This window comes from Psammomys obesus, unplaced genomic scaffold (genome assembly GCF_907164565.1).
Source record: "Psammomys obesus unplaced genomic scaffold, mPsaObe1.curated_primary_1811, whole genome shotgun sequence".
NCBI lineage: Eukaryota > Metazoa > Chordata > Mammalia > Rodentia > Muridae > Psammomys > Psammomys obesus.
Genome location: NW_026585895.1, coordinates 53,669,824 through 53,688,745, shown reverse-complemented (window position 1 = coordinate 53,688,745; position 18,922 = coordinate 53,669,824). Strand labels below are relative to the sequence as shown.

The window sequence follows — 18,922 nt, the reverse complement described above, 5'->3', positions numbered from 1 at the left end:
TAAAGGTACAAGGGAAAACTCCATGTTAGGATAAGGTGTTTAATTTTCAGTGTGCATATTAATTGAATGAGTCAAGGAGGGCTTTTGATTGATTGCTGGACTTCAATATATTGAGAGCTGGAGCTTGGTAGTCAGCCTCATGAGGAGGAAGTGGCGAAATAAGACAGACCTTGGTGGCTCGCTTTAGAAATGCAATCTAACAGTTTTTAGCACGGCAGAGGGAATAGGGGAGGACAAGGCCTGCCAGAGCCATGCTTGCCACATTGGAGGTGGCCAGTGTCTCTTCAGTGGTGGCGACATGAGCCAAAAACTTTTGGCACCCCTCTCCCTCTTAAGTTAAAGACCCAGGGAATCTCTGGGCATGGTGGCACAGGCCTTTAATCCCAACACTTGGGAGGCAGAGACAGGTGGATCTCTGAGTTCCAGGACAGTCTGGTCTACAGAGTAAGTTCAGGACAGTGCTATGCTGAGAAACCCTGTCTCGAAAAACCATAAACAAACAAACAATCCCAGGGAATCCACTTGAGTTCAATGACAAGGAGAGAAAATAAATTTTGTAAATTGCACTTTTAGCGCTTACTTAGTTATCTGTAGTGGTTTGAGGTCTAGAATCAAAGCAGGGGCTTTTCGGTTGTTGTTTTCTCAAAGTATTATATGTCTAGAACACAGTCTCTTAGATATTTCACTATTACTTATTTCCTTATTTCTCATTACAGAATGCCTTCTTGGTATGACCTCTTGGTAGTAACCAAACCTTTCATTTATTGAATGTTTACTTATGTGACAACCACTTTTACATACTTTGGTTTATTCAACCTCAATTATACATGAAGTGGCTTGTTCTCACTGTAGCTCAGCTGGCCTGGAAATTGGATGTAGAGCAGGCTGACATCAGACTCAAGAAATTGGTCTGTCTTTAACTCCCAAGTGCTGGAATTAGAGGTGTGTACCACCACACCTACAGAAATGGTGGTTTTAATACTAGTTTTTACTGATAGAATAATATTAGGTCAGAAAAATCTAAATAGTGTGTTTAAGGTCACATAGTTATTCTAGTGGAGGTGGGATTTATTTATTTTAAATTTTCTGTTGGTGCCATCAAACCTAAGGCTTCACATATACTATACAAGTATTCTCTCTACCTCTATATTCCCAGCCTAAGAACTGGGATTTTTAACTCATTTGTTGAATTTGGGGCCTATAATGTCAATATTCATCCTATTTTCTTCCTTAAAATTTTTTCATGCAATACAATTTGATTATGTTTCCCTCCACCGCCTCCCCACCTCACTTTCCACCCAGCTTTATATTCTTTCTCCTCCCCTTCCCCCATCTTTCCTGAAAACAAAGCCCCCAAATCAAAATAAACACAAATAAAAAGACATAAAGCTCCAAGAACCAACTCATTTTATGATTCTTTGTATTGTTTTTGTTTGTTTTTATTTTGTTGGTTTCAACTTGAGTTTGAATAGTTCTTCTGATTTTCTATTTCTTCTTCCTTCCTTCCTTCCTTCCTTCCTTCCTGATACAGGGTTTCTCTGGGTGTAGCTTTGGCTGTCTTGGAACTCACTCTGTAAACCAGGCTGGCCTGGAATTCACAGAGATCTGCTTCCCAAGTTATGGGATCAAAGGTGTATGCCACCACCACCACCCAGCTGGTTTTTGTTTTGTTTTGTTTTTTGTTTGTTTTTTAGAGACAGCATTTCTCTGTGTAGCCCTTGCTGTTCTGGAACTCACTCTATAGACCAGGCTGGCCTTGAACTCAGAGATGTGCCTGCCTCTTCCCCAAGTTCTAGGGTTAAAGGTTTATACCACCACTACCCAGAAATAATTTCTTTTTGATTTTTTGTTTGTTTGTTTGTTTTATAATTTTCAGCTGTTCAGATGTGTCACCAAGTTACCAATATGAGATATACTCAGTTTTTTTTTTTTTTAAATGTAGGCACTTAGTAGTTTGAACTTGCCTATTATGGCCACTTTCATTGTACCCCATAGGTATGAATATCTTGTGTTTTAATTTCATTTAATTCTAAAATGTTTTTAAATTTCCTTCTTGATTTCTGTCTTGACCCAATTTTAATTCAGTAATGAGCTTCTCAGCTTCCACGAATGTGTATACTCTCTCTCATTTCTTTTGTTGTTGATATCTAGCTTTAATCTTAGTGGTCAGATAGAATGCAAGGTGATATTTATGGTCTTATATGTATTCTGTATGGTGTGTGCATTTGGTTAGTTTGTGTTGATTCTCTTGTTGGAGCAGCCATGGTGGTTCTCTGATTGACTCATAGCTGCTTCCTTGAAGTTCAGTACAGTGTCTTTCTTACTCTTTTCAGGAGCTCAGATAAATGCATGTTTTGTGGATAAATAAGTGGGTAAATGTAGTTGGAAGGGCAGAGGCAAAATGCAAGCAGGAAAGAGGAATGCTGAAGGAACAAAGCATCAGAGAGAGGAACTGAAGCCCTGGCCCAGCAGTTTAGAGTACTTCCCACACTGCACTCACATGCACAACCCCACATATGCACATAACGGAAAAACAGAAATCAGAAATCTAGGAGTCGAAGAGGTGATTCAGTGGTCAAAAGCTCTTGCTCCTCTTGCAGAGGACTGGTATTTGGTTTCAAGAACTCGAGGTGAATACTTAATGCCCTCTTCTGGCCCCTGTGGACACCTGTATTCACATGGTGGTGCACATTCAGACAAGCAGGCACACACACACAGAGACAAATAAAAATAAACTAAAATGTTTTTCATTAATAAAAAAGTACACTCAGCAGGGCACGGTGGTGCATGCCTTTAATCTCAGCACTTAAGAGGCAGAGGCAGGCAGATCCCTGTGAGTTCAAGGCCAGCATGGTCTACAGAGCGAATCCAGAACAGCCTGGGCTACACAGAGAAACCCTGTCTGGAAAAAAACAAAACAAAATAAAATGAAAAAACAAAAACAAAAACAAAAACAAAACAAAAAAAAAAATTTACCTCAACAAGCAAGAGGGTAGGAGGGACCTAGAGCCAGTCTGGCCCAGCACAGATGAGTGCATTTCCTCTCTGTGCAGGGGCTAAGAGACACTTCAGGTTTATCTGGGAAGACAAAGGTAGTCAGTACTGAGGGGTCCTAGTAATTTTTCTGTCACTATGACAAAATATCTGAGGTAATAAACTTTATAAGGAGGAAAGGTGATTTTTAGCCTATGGGTTTCAGTCAGTCATTGTTGCTTAGGACCCGTAAGGAGGCAGAAGACCATGACAGAAGGATATGACAGAGAAAAGCTGCTTACCTCATAACATTCGAAATCAATGAGCTGAAGAGGAAAGAACTGGCCCCCAATATCTTTAAAGGCCACAGTCTCAATGATTTCTCACTAGGTCCCACATCTGAAAGGTTCCACCAGCTCCTACAGGCTGGTGATCAAGCCTTCAATTCATGGGCCTTCAAGGTACATTTGAAATCTGTATGGTCAGGGTTCTCAAAAATGGATAGCATGAATATATATCACAAAGGGAATTTAGTAGATTGGCCTACATGATATGGGCTAGTGTTTTAGTCAGAGCTCTCTAGAGGAAAAAAAGAAATAAAACGAATTTATCTGTCTGTCTGTATGTCTGTCTATCTGTGCAATCATCTATCTACCCATCTAAAGGTAATTTATTAAAATGGCTTACAGGCTGTGGTCCAGCTAGCTCAACAATGGCTATCTCCCAATGGAAAATCCAAGAATACAGTAGTTATTTAGTAATGAGGCTGCTGTCTCAGCCTATCTTGGTCTTCACTATATGTCATCAGAATCTAGAGAAGAGCAAAAGATTCCTTCTTCCCTGTCCTTTATAGGCTACCATGAGAAGGTATGGCCCAGATTTGGGGGATTGCTACTTCAAATGATCCAGTTAACTAAAACCCCTTCCAGGAATGCCCAGCAACATTTGGGTTTTTAGATAATACCAAATGTGGTCAAGTTGACAACCAAGAATAGCCACTACAGCTAGGCAGTCTAACAATGGTTATCTGTGTGTACTCAGGAGGCTGAGAACCGGGTAACTGTTCAGTCCACGAGTCTGGATGTGCCAAAAGTTCTAGTTGGCACTGAAGGCCTGGAAGATTTCCGGAGAGTCACTCTTCTTTATTTTCTGTTAGGTCAAAGAAGCTGGGTTCTGATGTTGTCAAAGGATGGTGGTAGTGGCAGCAGCAGCAACAGGATGCAGATACTCATGAGCAAAGAGTGAAAGCAGGCAGGGCTGCTGCTGGGAAGTATTGCCCATTATGGAGAAGGGTCTTCTCTCAGTTAGTCTTTCCAGGAAGTACCCTTAGATCCACAGTGGTATGTTTCTCGAAGTATGTTTCTTAGTCATTGCAGATCTAATCTTGTTGACAACTAAGAGCAACTTCCCAAAGATTCCCACTGCAATAGAGAACTGGCAGGGTGAAAGGTGTGCAAGAGTGTTGTTGGCTACTTTTAAAAAACTTTTGTTTACATTTTTTATATCTCTTTCTCCCTACTCCACCCCAATGCTGTCCAATACCCCAACACAAGGCAGGAGAGAGAAGGGTTAATGGGAGAGGGGACACAGTTATCTGCTTCCTGCTGGTTAGGGTCATTGGGTTGCTTGCAGCCAGTTCAATCCTTGTTTCAGGAGATCCCCAACTTCTTGTCTCACTGCATCAATAACAACAGGAACAGCAGGAGGGGAAAGCAACAGCAGCTTTGTTCTTTCTCTGAGCTCCTTGCTCTCTGGGCTCTGGTATTTATTCTCTCTCCAGAGTCCTCAGATTTGAACTACCCGAAACTGGCAAAGAGAACCTCTCAGTGCCCACACAAAGCAAATAGTCTGCTGCTGTGGACCATTTGAATCAGTCCCACATCCCACACCTGGGACCAAAGCAGAGCAAAACAAAACAAAATGCTTATGTTTTCAGAGAGAATTTTGGAGCAAGTGAATGAAAAATTCCCAGGAGGTACAGTGGGATGCCAGGCAATTTGTAATAGTACTTGCAGAGATGTGGGGGCACTTGCCTGCTCCATGACTCTCCCACTAGGTGCAGGTGCAGACCAGATGGACAATCTCAAAATGGTAGGGTTGGGGGCAGAGGAAGGAGGTGAAGGCACAGGGTGGCTGCAAGTGCAGTGCAGTGCATGGGAACACAGTCTTTGCTAGGAATAAAGGGACAGGAGATCCAGAGAGACTAGGACTGGAGGTGCCAGAAAAGAGGGAGGCTTGAGGGGCAGAACTGTCATGTCCTTAGTGCATCCTCTCATTGGTCAGTCAAAGATTCTAAAAGAGCCACCCAGGGCCTGTCATTTCACATCAGCCCACATTTCCAGGGTGCTGTCTAGAGTTTGCTCTTGTTTAGACTGAATTGCTAGACCAGACCCTCCCAGGAGGCTACATGTGCACAGCTGAAACTTTCCTGGTGTACAGGACAAGGTTGGGTTGCTCTTCACGGAGAACCATTCCAGGCAAGTTCCCAGCAGAAACAGCTGCTTGTTGCCCACCCCATAGCCCTGCCCTGGGAGGAAGTTCCCAAGAGTAAACACTGCCTGACTTCCTGCCCAGCTAGTAAGTGAAGTCTGTCACATTCCACACTCACCAGAATCCTAGTGACCAGGTCTCCCGTCCGGCTATCGGCTGCCTTTTCTAAGGATGAGCCAGCTTTGCTTATGGGTGACATGCCAACCTTTTCATGCTGCCAGTATCAGAAGAATCCTCACTGGTGCCTTCTTCATTCTGGGCTGCTGGGGGCTCTCTGATTTACAGAAGGTGGGATCACATAAGATCTGGTGTAGGGTGTTGGAATCACCTGGGAGAGGAGGCTGCCTAATCTCTTGGATGAAATGGGTGTGGTCTTTCTGCTAGCAGATAAGGAAACTAGTTTACTCTGGTAAACATGACCGAGCTGTGTAGACCGCTCTCCTCTGCTCCCTGCCTAGGAACCGCTCCCTTATTCTGTCCCTATATCTTCGTTGTCCTCTCTTCCTTTGCCTTGTCTCCTTCCTCCTCTTTCATGTGTTTTGTTTTGCAGAGTTTTCTTCAAGATCTGGAACCCATGGAAGTACCTTCTCACTTTGGCCACCGTGCTGCTGAACTCACAGGTAGCTGTCCTGGTGTGCTCTGAGCCAGGGGAGTTTCTTGAGCCCTGGATGGGAGACTGAGGGAGTTTCCACTGAGTCAGTGCCATGAGAGTTCTGGTGGCCATGGGAAAAGGAAGTCAGAGGGGCTGCTTCTTTCTCTCTGTTAATTAGCTTCATTGCTTCCTGCCAACTTGATAATAGCTGTTCTGGGTATTCTGGCTACACTGGAATCCTGACCCCAGGCTTCTGTTTAGTATCACAAGTGAAGGAGTGTTCATCAGCTGCCTCTTTAGCCTGTGGATGGCCTTCATAGGGCTGGCTGATTTTCAAGAACCTACCACTTCTGGCCATAGCAGTAAATATTTATTCCTTCTTTGGGAACAAGGTGGGTGCCAGGCCAAGCAACTCTGGCTCCTATCCTGTAGCTTTTCTCATGGTGAAGGCTTTCCCATGACCTATAGCCCTGCCTCTCAGGATGCCATCCCTTTTCCCAGAAGGATACTTGGTGGTTTTAATTAAAACCCTGGTTAGGAGTGGAGTGTGGAGCTAGCTTACTTGGTAAAGTGCTTCTGTGGAAACACGAGGAACCAAGTTCTAGTCCTAGCATTCATATAAAATGAAGCTGGGCATGGTAGCACATATTTTTTTATTCCAGTGCTGAGGAGAGGTAGAACCCAGTGTGCATCCTTCCATGACCACAGAACAATTAGTCACAAATGGTGTATCTCATAATCCTTTCTATTCTGACCACTAGCTAGGAAAATCCATGAAACAGCTAACCTAGCCCAGTTGATGAGCCCCAGGTCTCAGAGAGAAATCTTGTCTTAAAAAATAAGGTGGACAAACTGGATGTGGTGGCACACACCTTTAATCCCAGCACTCAGGGAGGCAGAGGCAGGTGAATCATGTGAGTTTGAGGCCAGCCTGGTCTACAAAGTGAGTCTAGAACAGCCAAGGCTACACAGAGAAACCCTGTCTCAGAAAACAAAACAAAACAAAACAAAACAAAAACCAAAAACCAAGGTGGATGGCTCTTGAGGAAAAACACTCGAAGTTGACTTCTGCTTCCATACAGACACCACATAGATGTTGGTAAGGTCCAGAGACAGATGGAGCTAGAAGTCAGGGTACCAAGGATCTAGGGGATGTTCTTCCACTTGCAACCAACTTTTCTGTGGCCTGGGTGGGATACACATTGTGTGGACCACTGGGTCCTCCCATCACTGGGCTTCTAAAGGGCTAAGGGACCAGAGGTGTCTTGCTTCCTGTTGGCTCATTTATGGAACACTCATTTCAAGACTGAAACTACTTTGCCAAGAACTGATTCAGACCTTCAGGCAAGGTCTAAAGTAGGCAACTTGCAATCCGCCCACCCTGGATCTTGGAAGAGCAGGTTCTAATGGAAGACCCTGTCTCCAGGTCTGTATTTCTCCCTCTCTCTCACCAAAGAAAGAATCCTGAACTCCTCCTTTTTAGCAGAAGGGTCCTAGGTTGGAGGAGCAGGGGAGAGGGAGGTGGATCCTGTCTCTTGCAAAACCTCAATTCACTGAGGCCCTGCTCCCTGTGAGGAAACAACATAATTGGGGAGCTATGTTATAGGGTCCTAGAAGAACTCTTCACCTTCCCTTTCTATCCTGAGCTGGTACTCCTGTCCATTCCTTCACCACTTCCCACAAGCTGAGAATTGGGCCCTGGGAGAGGATGTGAAATCTGCTTTTTGATTTCCAGGACTGGCTAGGCCTTCTCTGTTAGCTGCCAGCACCTGTTTTCTCCTTCCCCTCTAGGCCATCCTTCCTCCCACCTCCAGAGGCTGAGATGGAGAAGGACTTTGGGGGATATTCTACACCTGGAGCTAATGGTGGCTGTAGGCCCCGATGTCTACCAGGCTCACCAGGAGGACACAGAGCGCTACGTGCTCACCAACCTCAATATCGTGAGTGGCAGTTGGCTGGCAGTGGCTGATGCAGGAAGGTGGGCTCTCCCCCCAAGCCTCTGGACACAGACACCCTCACCCCCACCCACCTCTCCCAAACCCCAGAGCTCACAAGGCTTATGAGCAAAAGTCATTACATTTGAACTCTGTGTTGAGATGTTCCATAGAAGCTGAGGGTCAGTTGGAGCTCCTGGCCCTGAGGAGAAAGGGAGGTCACTACTGTCTTTATATTCCCCTTTGTCCCCTGCAGCAAAGGTGGACAAAGTCAGGGAATCCCTCCCAACACCAGACTCAGCCCCATAGCCTCCCAGTTCTGCCCGGTGTTCTTCTGGCCAACAGTGGGTGCAGTTTGCACACACTGCTCTCTCTTCAGTTCTCTTGCTTCTGTCTTAGGGAGGCACAGGGCAGAAGAGCACTCAAGATGTGAACAGATGTTATTATGGCTGAAGTTGTGTGGTTCCCTTTTCTACAGACTCCTCCTCCCTGTGATCTAATGGTTGGGCAAGCAGAGATGTCTCACACCATTAATCCTTATGTCAGAATGGCAACATGTTAGTCAGGGCAAAATTAATATCAAGTTTCTCCTAGAGAGGACATTAAATACTGTACTCACATCCATATGGCACACACAGAACACACATGGAATATGACTGTTCTAGGCCATCGGGAATTCACACTATACAAATTGCATTCATAAGCATTTATATGATATCACTAGGCAGAGGCAGGCAAATTTCTGTGAGTTCAAGGACAGGTTGACCTACAGAGCTAGTTCCAGGACAGTCAGGGGCTACACAGAGAAACCGTCTCTCAAAAAATAAAAATAAAAATATAGAACCAATATGAAGAGAGTGGGTCCATTTCCTGGAGCAGTGTCTTCAAAATAATGATGACTTAAGCTGGGTGTAGTGGCACATACCTATAAGCCCAGCATCCAGAAGACTGAGGCAGGAAAATCACAAGTTTGAGGCCAGCTTGGTCATAATATTTGGCTGTCTTAAATAAAAAAAAAAAAAAAAAAAGAAGGAAGGGAGGAAAGAGATGGTCTAACAGGTGAAGGTACTTGCCTCCAAGCATGACAACCTGAATTCAGTCCCAGAACCCATGCAGTAGAGGAAGATAGCCAATTCCTGCAAGTTGCCCTTTGACCTCCGTATGTGTGCACATATACTAAAAAAATAAATATAAAACCATTTTTAAAAAATATGACCAACTGATTCTGGGGACTAGTTCCAGCCCGTGACTGACAATTCCAGTCTCATCTTCTCACGGATCTGCTGCAGAGATAAGGCAGGGGTGGTGGTCATGAAGAGATCCCAGTTATGGCTTTTGGGCAACACTTGGTCCCAGCCATTGTAGCTCTCTCTAAAATGGCTCTAGTTTCAGCCTGGTCAACCTTTTCAGGGGATTGGAAAAGTCTTCTCTGCATCTGTCTTACCAGCATCTGTGCCAGAGCTCCCCCTGGACCACACTGTCTACCCCAGTCGTCCCTCCCGTTTGTGGGTGTGGTCCAAGTATAGATAACCTGTGTAGGCTTTAGATCTACAGGCCCCTGGGGTGATGTTTTCTCAGTGAAAAATGGTTCCATCTCCCAATTAGAAACCATTGTCTTTAAATTTTGGAGTCCCTCCCTCCGACTTTAAGTTGCCAGGGCCCAGGCTTCCCAGGGTTGTTAACATGCTTTAGGACAGCAGTTTTCAACCTGTGGGTCATGACCCCAAGACCACTGAAAATCACAGATATTTACTTACTATTCATAACAGTAGCAAAATCACAGATATGGAGTAGCAATGAACCTAATTTATGGTTGGAGGGTCACCACCTGAGGAACTGCATTAAAGGGTCATAGCATTAGGTAGGTTCAGAACAGTGGCTGAGGAGGATTAGGCATGTGGAACCTGAACCAGGGCATCAATTTTTATTTATCTATTTTATTTATCTAGTTATCTCTTAATCTGCTAACCAGGCAAGACTTGATCTCTGCCTCCTAAGACAGAAGCCTGTAAGAAAACTAAGGCTCAGTGCTTAGTGACCCGAGCCCAAAGCTAAGAAGAGGCGAGGCTTACGTTCAAACTCAAGCCAGCAATCAACTCTTTCTGTTAGTTGGTCTTCCCAAGGCATAAGCTAGTGAAAGGCCTAGGGGCTCATCTGTCTGTCTGCAGCCTAGCACACAGACAAGATTTCAGCTTCCCACCACTCCCTAGCCACCACCCCCTAGCCTCCAGAGGACACCCTCTTTACCACCACCCCAGCCACTGGGGCTCCTGGACTCATTCTGAATGACCTGTATCACCTCGCTCCCTCTCCTGCTGCCTTCTGCAGGGCTCAGAACTGTTGAGGGACCCATCCCTGGGGGCTCAGTTCCAGGTGCACCTGGTGAAGCTGATCATTCTCTCTGACTTGAAGGTGGGTATGCACCCTGACTCTATGCCCTTCATCCTGCAGAACTGGGGATGGTAACTGTGGGGCTCAGCTGAACAGAGCTTCTCTGAGCCTCAGTTTCTCCATCTGTAATATGGGGTAGCAACAGGATTTGTATAATATGGTCCAACTGAGAAGCATGCTGGCAACAGTCAGCACCATCCTTGGTACCACTTCCATAGAAACAGGCTATTTGGTTGTTCCCTAGAGTACTCCAAATATCACAGCCAACATCACCTCATCCTTGATGAGTGTCTGTGAGTGGGGCCAGACAATCAACCCGCACGATGACAGGGATCCAAGTCATGCTGACCTGATTCTTTATATAACCAGGTATCTGAGATCCCCCACAGGAGTGCTTGCTTAGGAGGGCTGCACTATGAACTTCTCTGCTTTCTGCACCAGCAACATGGCTGGTGGACCATCCATGTGATTCCTTTTCTCTTATCAAGGTTTGACCTGGAGTTACCTGATGGTAACCAGCAGGTTCGGGGGGTCACCCAGCTGGGGGGTGCCTGCTCCCCTTCCTGGAACTGCCTTATCACCGAGGACACTGGCTTTGACCTGGGGGTCACCATTGCCCATGAGATTGGGCACAGGTATGTGGCCTCACCAGCTATCCCCAGGCTGGTCAGAGAGCTGGTCTGAGCCCCAGAGTGGAGGGCCTAGGTGGTCAGCAAATCTTTGCAGAGCCTGTTAGAAGCCTATACCCTGAGTCTAAGTGTCTTGGCAGGGGAAAGCTGAGGCAGAGGAAATCTGATGTTCCTTGATCACTGAGTAACAAACATAATTTCTTTTTTCTAAATAAGCAAACAGCGATTAGAAAACAATAATTTAATATTTAGGTTTTTAAAATTCTCAAAAAAGATTTATTTATTTATTTATTTATTTATTTATTATGTATATAATGTTCTGCCTCCATCTGCGTCTGCACACCAGAAGAGGGCACCAGATCTCATTCTACAGCCACCATGTGGTAGCTGGGAATTGCACTCAGGACCTCTGGAAGAGTAGCCAGTGCTCTTAACTGCTAAGCCATCTCTCCAGCCCCAAATATTTAAGTTTTTTTAAATTTATTTTTGTTTATGTGTATACGTGCATGCATACGTGCATGTGTGTCTGTGTGTGTGTGTCTGTTGAGATGTGGGGTAAGGGTCATGCCACAGCATGAATGGAGAGGCCAGAGGACAACTTGTGGAGTTGGTTCTCACATTGACATAGGTTCTGGGAATTGAACTCAGGTCATCTGGCTTGTGTGGCTAGTTCCTTTACCCACTGAGCCATCCAGAAAATAAGTATTGTAGGAAATTCCAGTAAAGAAAATTATCCTAGGTCTGTGCAATATCTTAGTTACTGTTCTAGACTAAGGTAACTCTTGTAAAAAAAAAAAAAAAAAAGCATTTAGCTGGGAGCTTGCTTACAGTTTCAGAGGGTTATTCCATGGCCATTGTAGCAGGGAGCATGGTGGCACATAGGCAGGCATGGTGCTGGACGGTAGCTGAGAAAGCTTTGTGTCCCCATCCACAGGCAGGCAGAGAGGGAGACACTGGGCCTGGCAAGGGCTTTGGAACCTCAAAGCCCACCTCCAGCCACACACCTCCTCCGAGGACACACCTCCTCCAAAAAGGCCATACCTCCTAATCTTTCCAAACAGTTCATCAGCTGGGGATATATGGGGGTGGGGGGGAGTGCTTTCTTGCTTAAACTACCACACACAACTTATGGAAATGTCTCTTTAGATTTATATTTAATTTTTGTCATTATATATATGCACATACTAGGCTTCTGCAATACATTGTTATTTTGATTCTATTGTGGGTTTTTTGGTCATTGTTATTCAGATTTTTAAAATTTATTTAGTCACTTTACAACTTCATCCCAGCCCCCTTTCTCCTTTCCTCTCAGTCCCACCCTCATGCTCCTCTCACCTTCCCTCCTCTCCTTCTTCACAGAGAAGTGGAGACTACCCAGGGGTACCAACCTGCCAGGCACCTCAAGCTGCAGCTGGGCTAAGCACATCCCTTCTCCTTCAGGCCAGTCAAGGCAGCCCAGGAAGGGGGAAACATCCAAAGGCAGGCACCAGACAGCCTCTACTCCCATTGTAGCTGAGTCATCATGTGGGTTCTCTTTTGTGGTTTTTAAGACAGGATCTCACATGGGGAATCTGTCAGATGATGGCTAGGATCACAGGGATATGCCACCCGCCCACATAACTCTTGTCTTTTAATATAACTGTATATCCCTAATGTTTCTCAGCTCACAGACTTCTTATATTTTGTTTTGTTTTATACATACAATAACTGAAGCTCTCTGGTTGGACAGTTAGGGTGTTTCTGAGTCCTTGCTACTGTGTTTAGTATGTATTCTTGTGCTCATATCTTTATTCATGCATATTATCATTTTATCTAGAGTGACATGTTTCTATTCTTTTTATTTTTAGTTGTTTGTTTGGGGTTAGGAATATAATATACAATTGTAAAAATATCAAATGATATAGAAATTTGCAGAGTAATAAAATAAGTTTCCCTCCTGGTACCCTACCCTCTGAACTGGTCTAAGCTCCCAGGGGTGGAAGCCAGGCTCTCCACCTCTCCCAGAGGGTCTGGCCCCAGCAGCTCCTGGCCCCACTCTCAGCCTCTTAGGCTCCTAGGGTCTGTTCTGCTTGATACTGTGGAGATATTCAGGCCCTACTTGAAAAAACTGTCACCTAGAAATAGCAAGGAGGACAGCCACATCTCCTCAGGCTTTTCATTCACAAGATGGCTGCAGTGTCAGTAGATTTTCCAAAGCTGAACACACCCAGACCATCAGCTGCTAGAACAATTTGCTGCCCCCAGGCCTCTACCTGGCTCCCAGTTCCTGCTTCTACACCCTAGACTTGTAGCCATGGATTAAGTCATCTGGTGTATCATCAAAGCTTTTTGCTATTTATTAGCCAAAGGAGGAAAGAGCTACCCCGCTGAACCAGCAATCCTCCCGTCCTCATATAGGTGGGAAACTGAGGCAGGGCCTCCAGGACTTCTGCTGGGCTGGCTTAGCTAGTATCAGGGCCCAAGTCCAGGGGACATAGGTGGCCCTGCCCCAGTTGGCTACTCTCAGTCTCTTCTGCCCACAGCTTCGGCCTGGATCATGATGGTGCTCCAGGCAGCGGCAGCACCTGTGAAGCCAGTGGCCACGTGATGGCATCTGATAGTGCAGTGCCTGCTGGAGGAGCCCTGGAGTGGTCCTCCTGTAGCCAAAGGCAGCTGAAGCATCTGCTCAGGTACACCGTCCACCTAGACAGGGTTGGCTGTCACTCTCTTCCTGCGCAGCAGCCTTTATCCTAGCCCACTATGTTGCTTTTATTTCCTGTCCCAGAACCCACTCTACTCCCCCATCAGTTCCTCCATCCCCTCTCATCCTCCTCTGTCACTCTTTTCCACTTTATTGAACCCATTCCTCTATCCCATCTCACCCCTGGACCCATCCCTCTACCTCCCCTACCTCATAATTCCACCCTTCCATGCCAGGCATTTCCTGTCCATTAGTCCATGGCTTTCTCCTCCATCACTCTTTCAGCCCTCTACCTGCTCTGTTCTATACTCACCCCTCTTGGGCCTTAACCTAGCCCCACATCTGCTTCTTCACCCTGACCCCACTGGTGTCCACCCAGGTCTTGAGCCCTGCTTGATCTGTTACAGCACAGGGCAAATGCACTGCTTCTGGGACCCACCTGGACTGCAGTCAGGACTTACAAGGCACCAGCTGTTTGCTCAGCCTGGCCTCTACTACAGTGCAGATGATCAGTGTCGTGTGGCTTTCGGCTCAGGGGCTGTCGCCTGCACCTTCTCCAGGGAGGGTCTGGTGAGTGCATCCTTCACTAATTCCCAGTCTACTCTGCCCAGCTCACCTTCCCCTGCTGACCCCACCTGCTGGGCACCAGGCACAGTTGAGGACTACTCCAGGGTTCATACAACCACCGGTTATATGCCTGATCTTGTTTAATGCTTGCATTTAGTTTACTGTTAAATAAGAGATGTATGCACATGCATGCATACACTTGTGAAGGTAAGAGACTAACTCTTTGGAATGGATTCTTTCCATTCCCCGTAGGTTCTGGGGATTGAACTCAGGCCATTAGGGTTGTGTTATAATCATTTTTATCCTCCTCTTGGAAGTATTAAACTTTTTTGTTTTTTGTTTGTTTTGGTTTTTGTTTGTTTGTTTGTTTGTTTTTGAGGCAGGGTTTCTCTGTGTAGCTTTGGCTGTCCAGGACTCACTTTGTAGACCAGCCTGGCCTCAAATCCACAGAGCTCTGCCTGCCTCTGTCTCTTTGAGTGCTGGGATTACAGACATGCACCACTGCGTCTAGCATATTAAACATTTTTTTAAACCAAAGTCCTCACATTTTTGGTTGACCTTGCCTTACAGATTTATATAGTATTTCCCATCTAACCTATGGGCTCAACATAAAGGGCTTCCAAGAGGCAGAGGATTCCAGGGTCCACACAGAGTAGGAGACGTGCAAATGGAGGGGGTAGGGTTTCCCAAGTCAGACTTCCTCTGTGGGAGGGCCTTCCCTTTTTGCCCAGATAAGCCCCTTACTTCTTCCACAATAGCATTAAAAATGATGTCTAGGGGCTGGGGATACAGTTTAGTAGGGAAAGTGCTTGCTCTACTGGCATATTTAAAGCCCCAAATTTGGTCTCGGACCACACAAACTGGGTGTGGCACCTCATATATGTAATCCTAGCCCTCTAGAGGTAGAGGCAGGAGGATCAGAAGTTAAGACCATTCTTGGTTACATAGGGAGTTCAAGGCCAGCCTGGGCCAGAGACCTTATATTTAAAAAGTTATGTTTAGTATTTTTATAAAATACAAAAATCTCTGAATTATTATGTTTGTTGATCTATGTTAGAATGTTTTTTTTTTAATTTAAAAGCTTATTTTTCTCTTCTGATTTTAAATATTAAGACATTTTCATGGCCTTTAGAAGAATGATGGGCTTTAGCAAGGTCCATACTTCCTCCTGATGGACAAGTCAATCAGCTTGTTTTCCCAGGCCACTTATGAGAGCAGGGTATTGACTGGCCTGGAAGAGACACTATCCAGGCAATCTCATAGTGGACCATCTGGTCATCTCTCTTAGGATGTATGCCAGGCTCTCTCCTGCCACACAGACCCCCTGGACCAAAGCAGCTGCAGCCGCCTCCTTGTTCCTCTCCTGGATGGGACAGAATGTGGTGTGGAGAAGGTTAGTGTTCTGGGAAGGATGAAGCTAGCGGGGGAGGGGAGGCCTGTGTGCATGTCTTTGTGTCTGAGAGAGGGAGGGGTGGTGAGTGAATATGAGAATCTGGAGAAAACACCCAGAGCCTCTGCTCTGCACTCCCTATATTTTTCCCGAGTAGGGTCTTACTCCAGGACACTGTACCACTTCTCATCCATTCCTTTCTCCAGCCCTCTATCATACACAGAGAAGAGTTTACTGAGTGACAGCAAGGTCCAAGAACCCCCACTCAGATTGCCCTTGCCCTCGTTGCCTGCGCCATCTTCCCTAGGGTTAATTTTCCCTTTTCATTGGGTACCTAGACCCTCTTCCTCTGTTGACAGCCTGATGTCTTCCCTTTAGCATTTGCTCCCAAACAGAACAAGGTATGTGATTGTGCCCCATGACCCTTTATGCTCCGCATCCCTCTGTGGAGGGTTCACTGTATGCTTTGGAAGGTCTCTATGTCTATTGGAAGACCCTGTGTGTGGCTCTTATGTACTAAGGTCTCTGTGTTGGGGACCGCCCTGTCAGTGAGATCCCTATCTGTGAAAGATCCTAAAGAAAGGTATGGTCCCTGTGTTGGAAGTCTCCATGTGTGATGGGAAGCTTGTTCTTTTTTTTCTGGAGGGGTCCCTCTGTGTGTTTGTATCCCTATGTATGCTGGCTGCATCCTATGTGTGCAGGCTCCTTGTGGGAGAGGGAGACAGAGTTGTCTACTTTGCAGTGGTGCTCCAAGGCTCGCTGTCGCTCCCTAGCTGAGCTTGCTCCTGTGGTGGCGGTACATGGACACTGGTCTAGCTGGAGTCCCCATAGTCCTTGCTCCCGATCCTGTGGAGGAGGCGTGATCACCAGGAGACGGTGGTGCAACAACCCAAGGTACCCACAGAAGGTCTCCCTGAAGGGAGGGTAGGTCGTTGCACCCCATTCTCTGCTTGCAGCAGAGAACTTCTCATCTGTTTCGTTTTGTGGACATTTCTAGGCCTGCCTTTGGGGGACGTGCATGTGTGGGTGAGGACCTCCAGGCTAAGCTGTGCAACACACAGGTAGGCTAGTTTCCTAGCTGAGGGTGAATAAGAGTTAGCCACCCTGTCTGACCCATGGGCCCGGGCCTCCCTTGTGAGGGAAATGGTGGTTACCAAAGACCCCATGTGACTGCTTTCCTTTTAGAGTTTCTATTCACATTTGAGATGACATCTCTGAGATGAGAACTGGCTCATGGGCCCCCGTGAGTGCACAGTGTGAAATTTCATTTAGACTTCGATATGAAATGCATCTTGTTTAGTCAACCATTTCAAAGTACACAGTGCAGAGGCGTTGAGTGCACGGGACTGATGTGTAGACACTGCCTCTAGTGTGGTTTCAAACATTCCTTCATGTCAGAGGCACATCCCACACCAGGAAGCAGCCTCCCCTCCTTACCCCCACAGCTCCAACCTGCTTTCTGTCTTCTAATGTTTACTTGTTTTGAACATCTCATTTAAGCACCATTATGCAAGAGCCAGCTTCTCTTATATAATGTAACATTTCAAGTATTATCTATGTTGTACCATGAGTCAGTATATCACTTCCTTCTGAGGCTAAAGAACTAACAGTCTATGTTATGAACAGGATAATTCTCTTTTTCTATTATCATTTCCATTGTTTGGGTCATTTGTGCTTTTGGCTATAGCAAGCCCGGTTGCTGTAAACCTGTTGGCATTAGTTGGCTTGACCTTCTGTAACAAAACACCACAAGCAGAGTAATTTGCCAACAACACAGAAATTATTTTATCATGATTCTGGAGTCTGGAAGACTGAGAAATGTCCTGGCAGACTTGGTATCCACTTTCCAGATGGTCCCTAGTGCCCCATCCTATAGAGGACTGGATTACATGGCAGAGGGGACAAAAGGGACAGAAGTCCTGCTGCAGAGCACTCAGCTCTCTCATAATAGTCCAGTTCTAATTACATGGCTGGAGCCCCTAGGCTCTCATCACCTCTCAAGGCCATATCTCTTGGTACTGCTGTGTGAGGGCACTGAGATCATCATGGATTTTCAAAAACTACATCAATGCCTAAAAGTAAAATGGTGCTTTTATGGAAATTCTATGCTTAACTTTAACTTTTTCCTCTTTTTAAAAAGTCATGCTTAACTTTTTCAAATGCGTTTATGAATGTGTGTATGTCTCTCTGTGTATGTATATGTGTACCTTTGAAGGCCATAAAAAGGTGTGGAATCACCTGAAGTTACAGGTAAGTCACTTGACATGGGCCAACTGAACATGAGATGGCAAATGAACCTGAGTCCTCTACAAAAGTATCAACTGCTTCTAACTGCTAAGCTATCTCTCCAGGCCTGTCCTTTAGTTTCTGAGACTGGGTCTCACTATGTAGCCAGGACTCACTATAGATTAGGCTGGAGTTGAACTCATAGAGACCCACCTGGCTCTGCATCCCAAGTGCTGGGATTAAAGGCCTGCATCACCACACCTAGCTTTAAAAAAAAAAATTAAAAAATTGTTTCTCTTTATACTGGGGCAATTTTCTGGCTTCTGACCATCAGAGCATTCAACATGTGGCAACACACCTCTGTTCTACTCTTTGCCTTCTTCTGCTACAGGCCCAGGGCCTCTCAGACCTTGAGAGGAGGGAGCTGTAGTTGTCATCTCTCCCCAGCTGGTCAACTCCAAGCCTTTTCTTCCGAGGGCAGTGAGTTGGTGCAGTGTCTCTGGGCCATGTTCCTCATTTCCTGCTCTGGATGTACCTGTGAAGTGAATATACAGCTCAACCACATTTCCTCAGGTTCAGGACTTGGAACCAGAGACCCCAAGTGCCACATTATGTCTTGTTTTTTGTTTTGTTTTTTCTTCTTGCTGCTTTGGCTGCTGTGTCCTTTACAGATTATCTGGAATTTCCCTATAGGAAGTGAAAGGCAGATCTGGTCACCCACAGACTACTGAGTGGAGATAAGCCACAACCTGGGGCTGAGTTATCCCCATCTCTTGACCTTGCATGCAGGATGCATGCTGACTCCCACTGACAAGGACCCAACCTGTACCTGTCCTCTGCCTCCTCCGGCCAGGCTTGTGAGAAGACTCAGTTGGAGTTCATGTCCGAGCAGTGTGCCCAGACAGACAGCCAGCCACTGCACCCTTCTCAAGGCAGTGCTTCCTTCTACCATTGGGATGCTGCTGTGCAGTATAGTCAAGGTAGGCTGTGAGGCCTGGGGGGGCGGGCAGGGCCCTCTGCCAGCCAGAGCTCCTGGGGTTGACCAGTGTG

The 18,922-nt window shown here is 46.0% G+C and overlaps 1 protein-coding gene across 1 annotated transcript in view; it reads left to right on the top strand.

Annotated features, from left to right (window-relative positions):
* Positions 1 to 5,609: 5,609 nt before the first annotated feature.
* Adamts13 (ADAM metallopeptidase with thrombospondin type 1 motif 13) overlaps positions 5,610 to 18,922 on the top strand; it is a 29,794-nt gene continuing 16,481 nt past the window's right edge. Inside the window, exons 1-12 of the mRNA XM_055600829.1 lie at positions 5,610 to 5,751; positions 6,014 to 6,083; positions 7,847 to 7,995; positions 10,318 to 10,401; positions 10,625 to 10,749; positions 10,869 to 11,015; positions 13,532 to 13,678; positions 14,097 to 14,259; positions 15,545 to 15,649; positions 16,389 to 16,540; positions 16,644 to 16,707; positions 18,726 to 18,852. Of these exons, the coding sequence (XP_055456804.1) occupies positions 5,635 to 5,751; positions 6,014 to 6,083; positions 7,847 to 7,995; positions 10,318 to 10,401; positions 10,625 to 10,749; positions 10,869 to 11,015; positions 13,532 to 13,678; positions 14,097 to 14,259; positions 15,545 to 15,649; positions 16,389 to 16,540; positions 16,644 to 16,707; positions 18,726 to 18,852 (1,450 nt within the window). The 5' untranslated portion in view covers positions 5,610 to 5,634. The remainder of the gene's footprint in view (positions 5,752 to 6,013; positions 6,084 to 7,846; positions 7,996 to 10,317; positions 10,402 to 10,624; positions 10,750 to 10,868; positions 11,016 to 13,531; positions 13,679 to 14,096; positions 14,260 to 15,544; positions 15,650 to 16,388; positions 16,541 to 16,643; positions 16,708 to 18,725; positions 18,853 to 18,922) is intronic.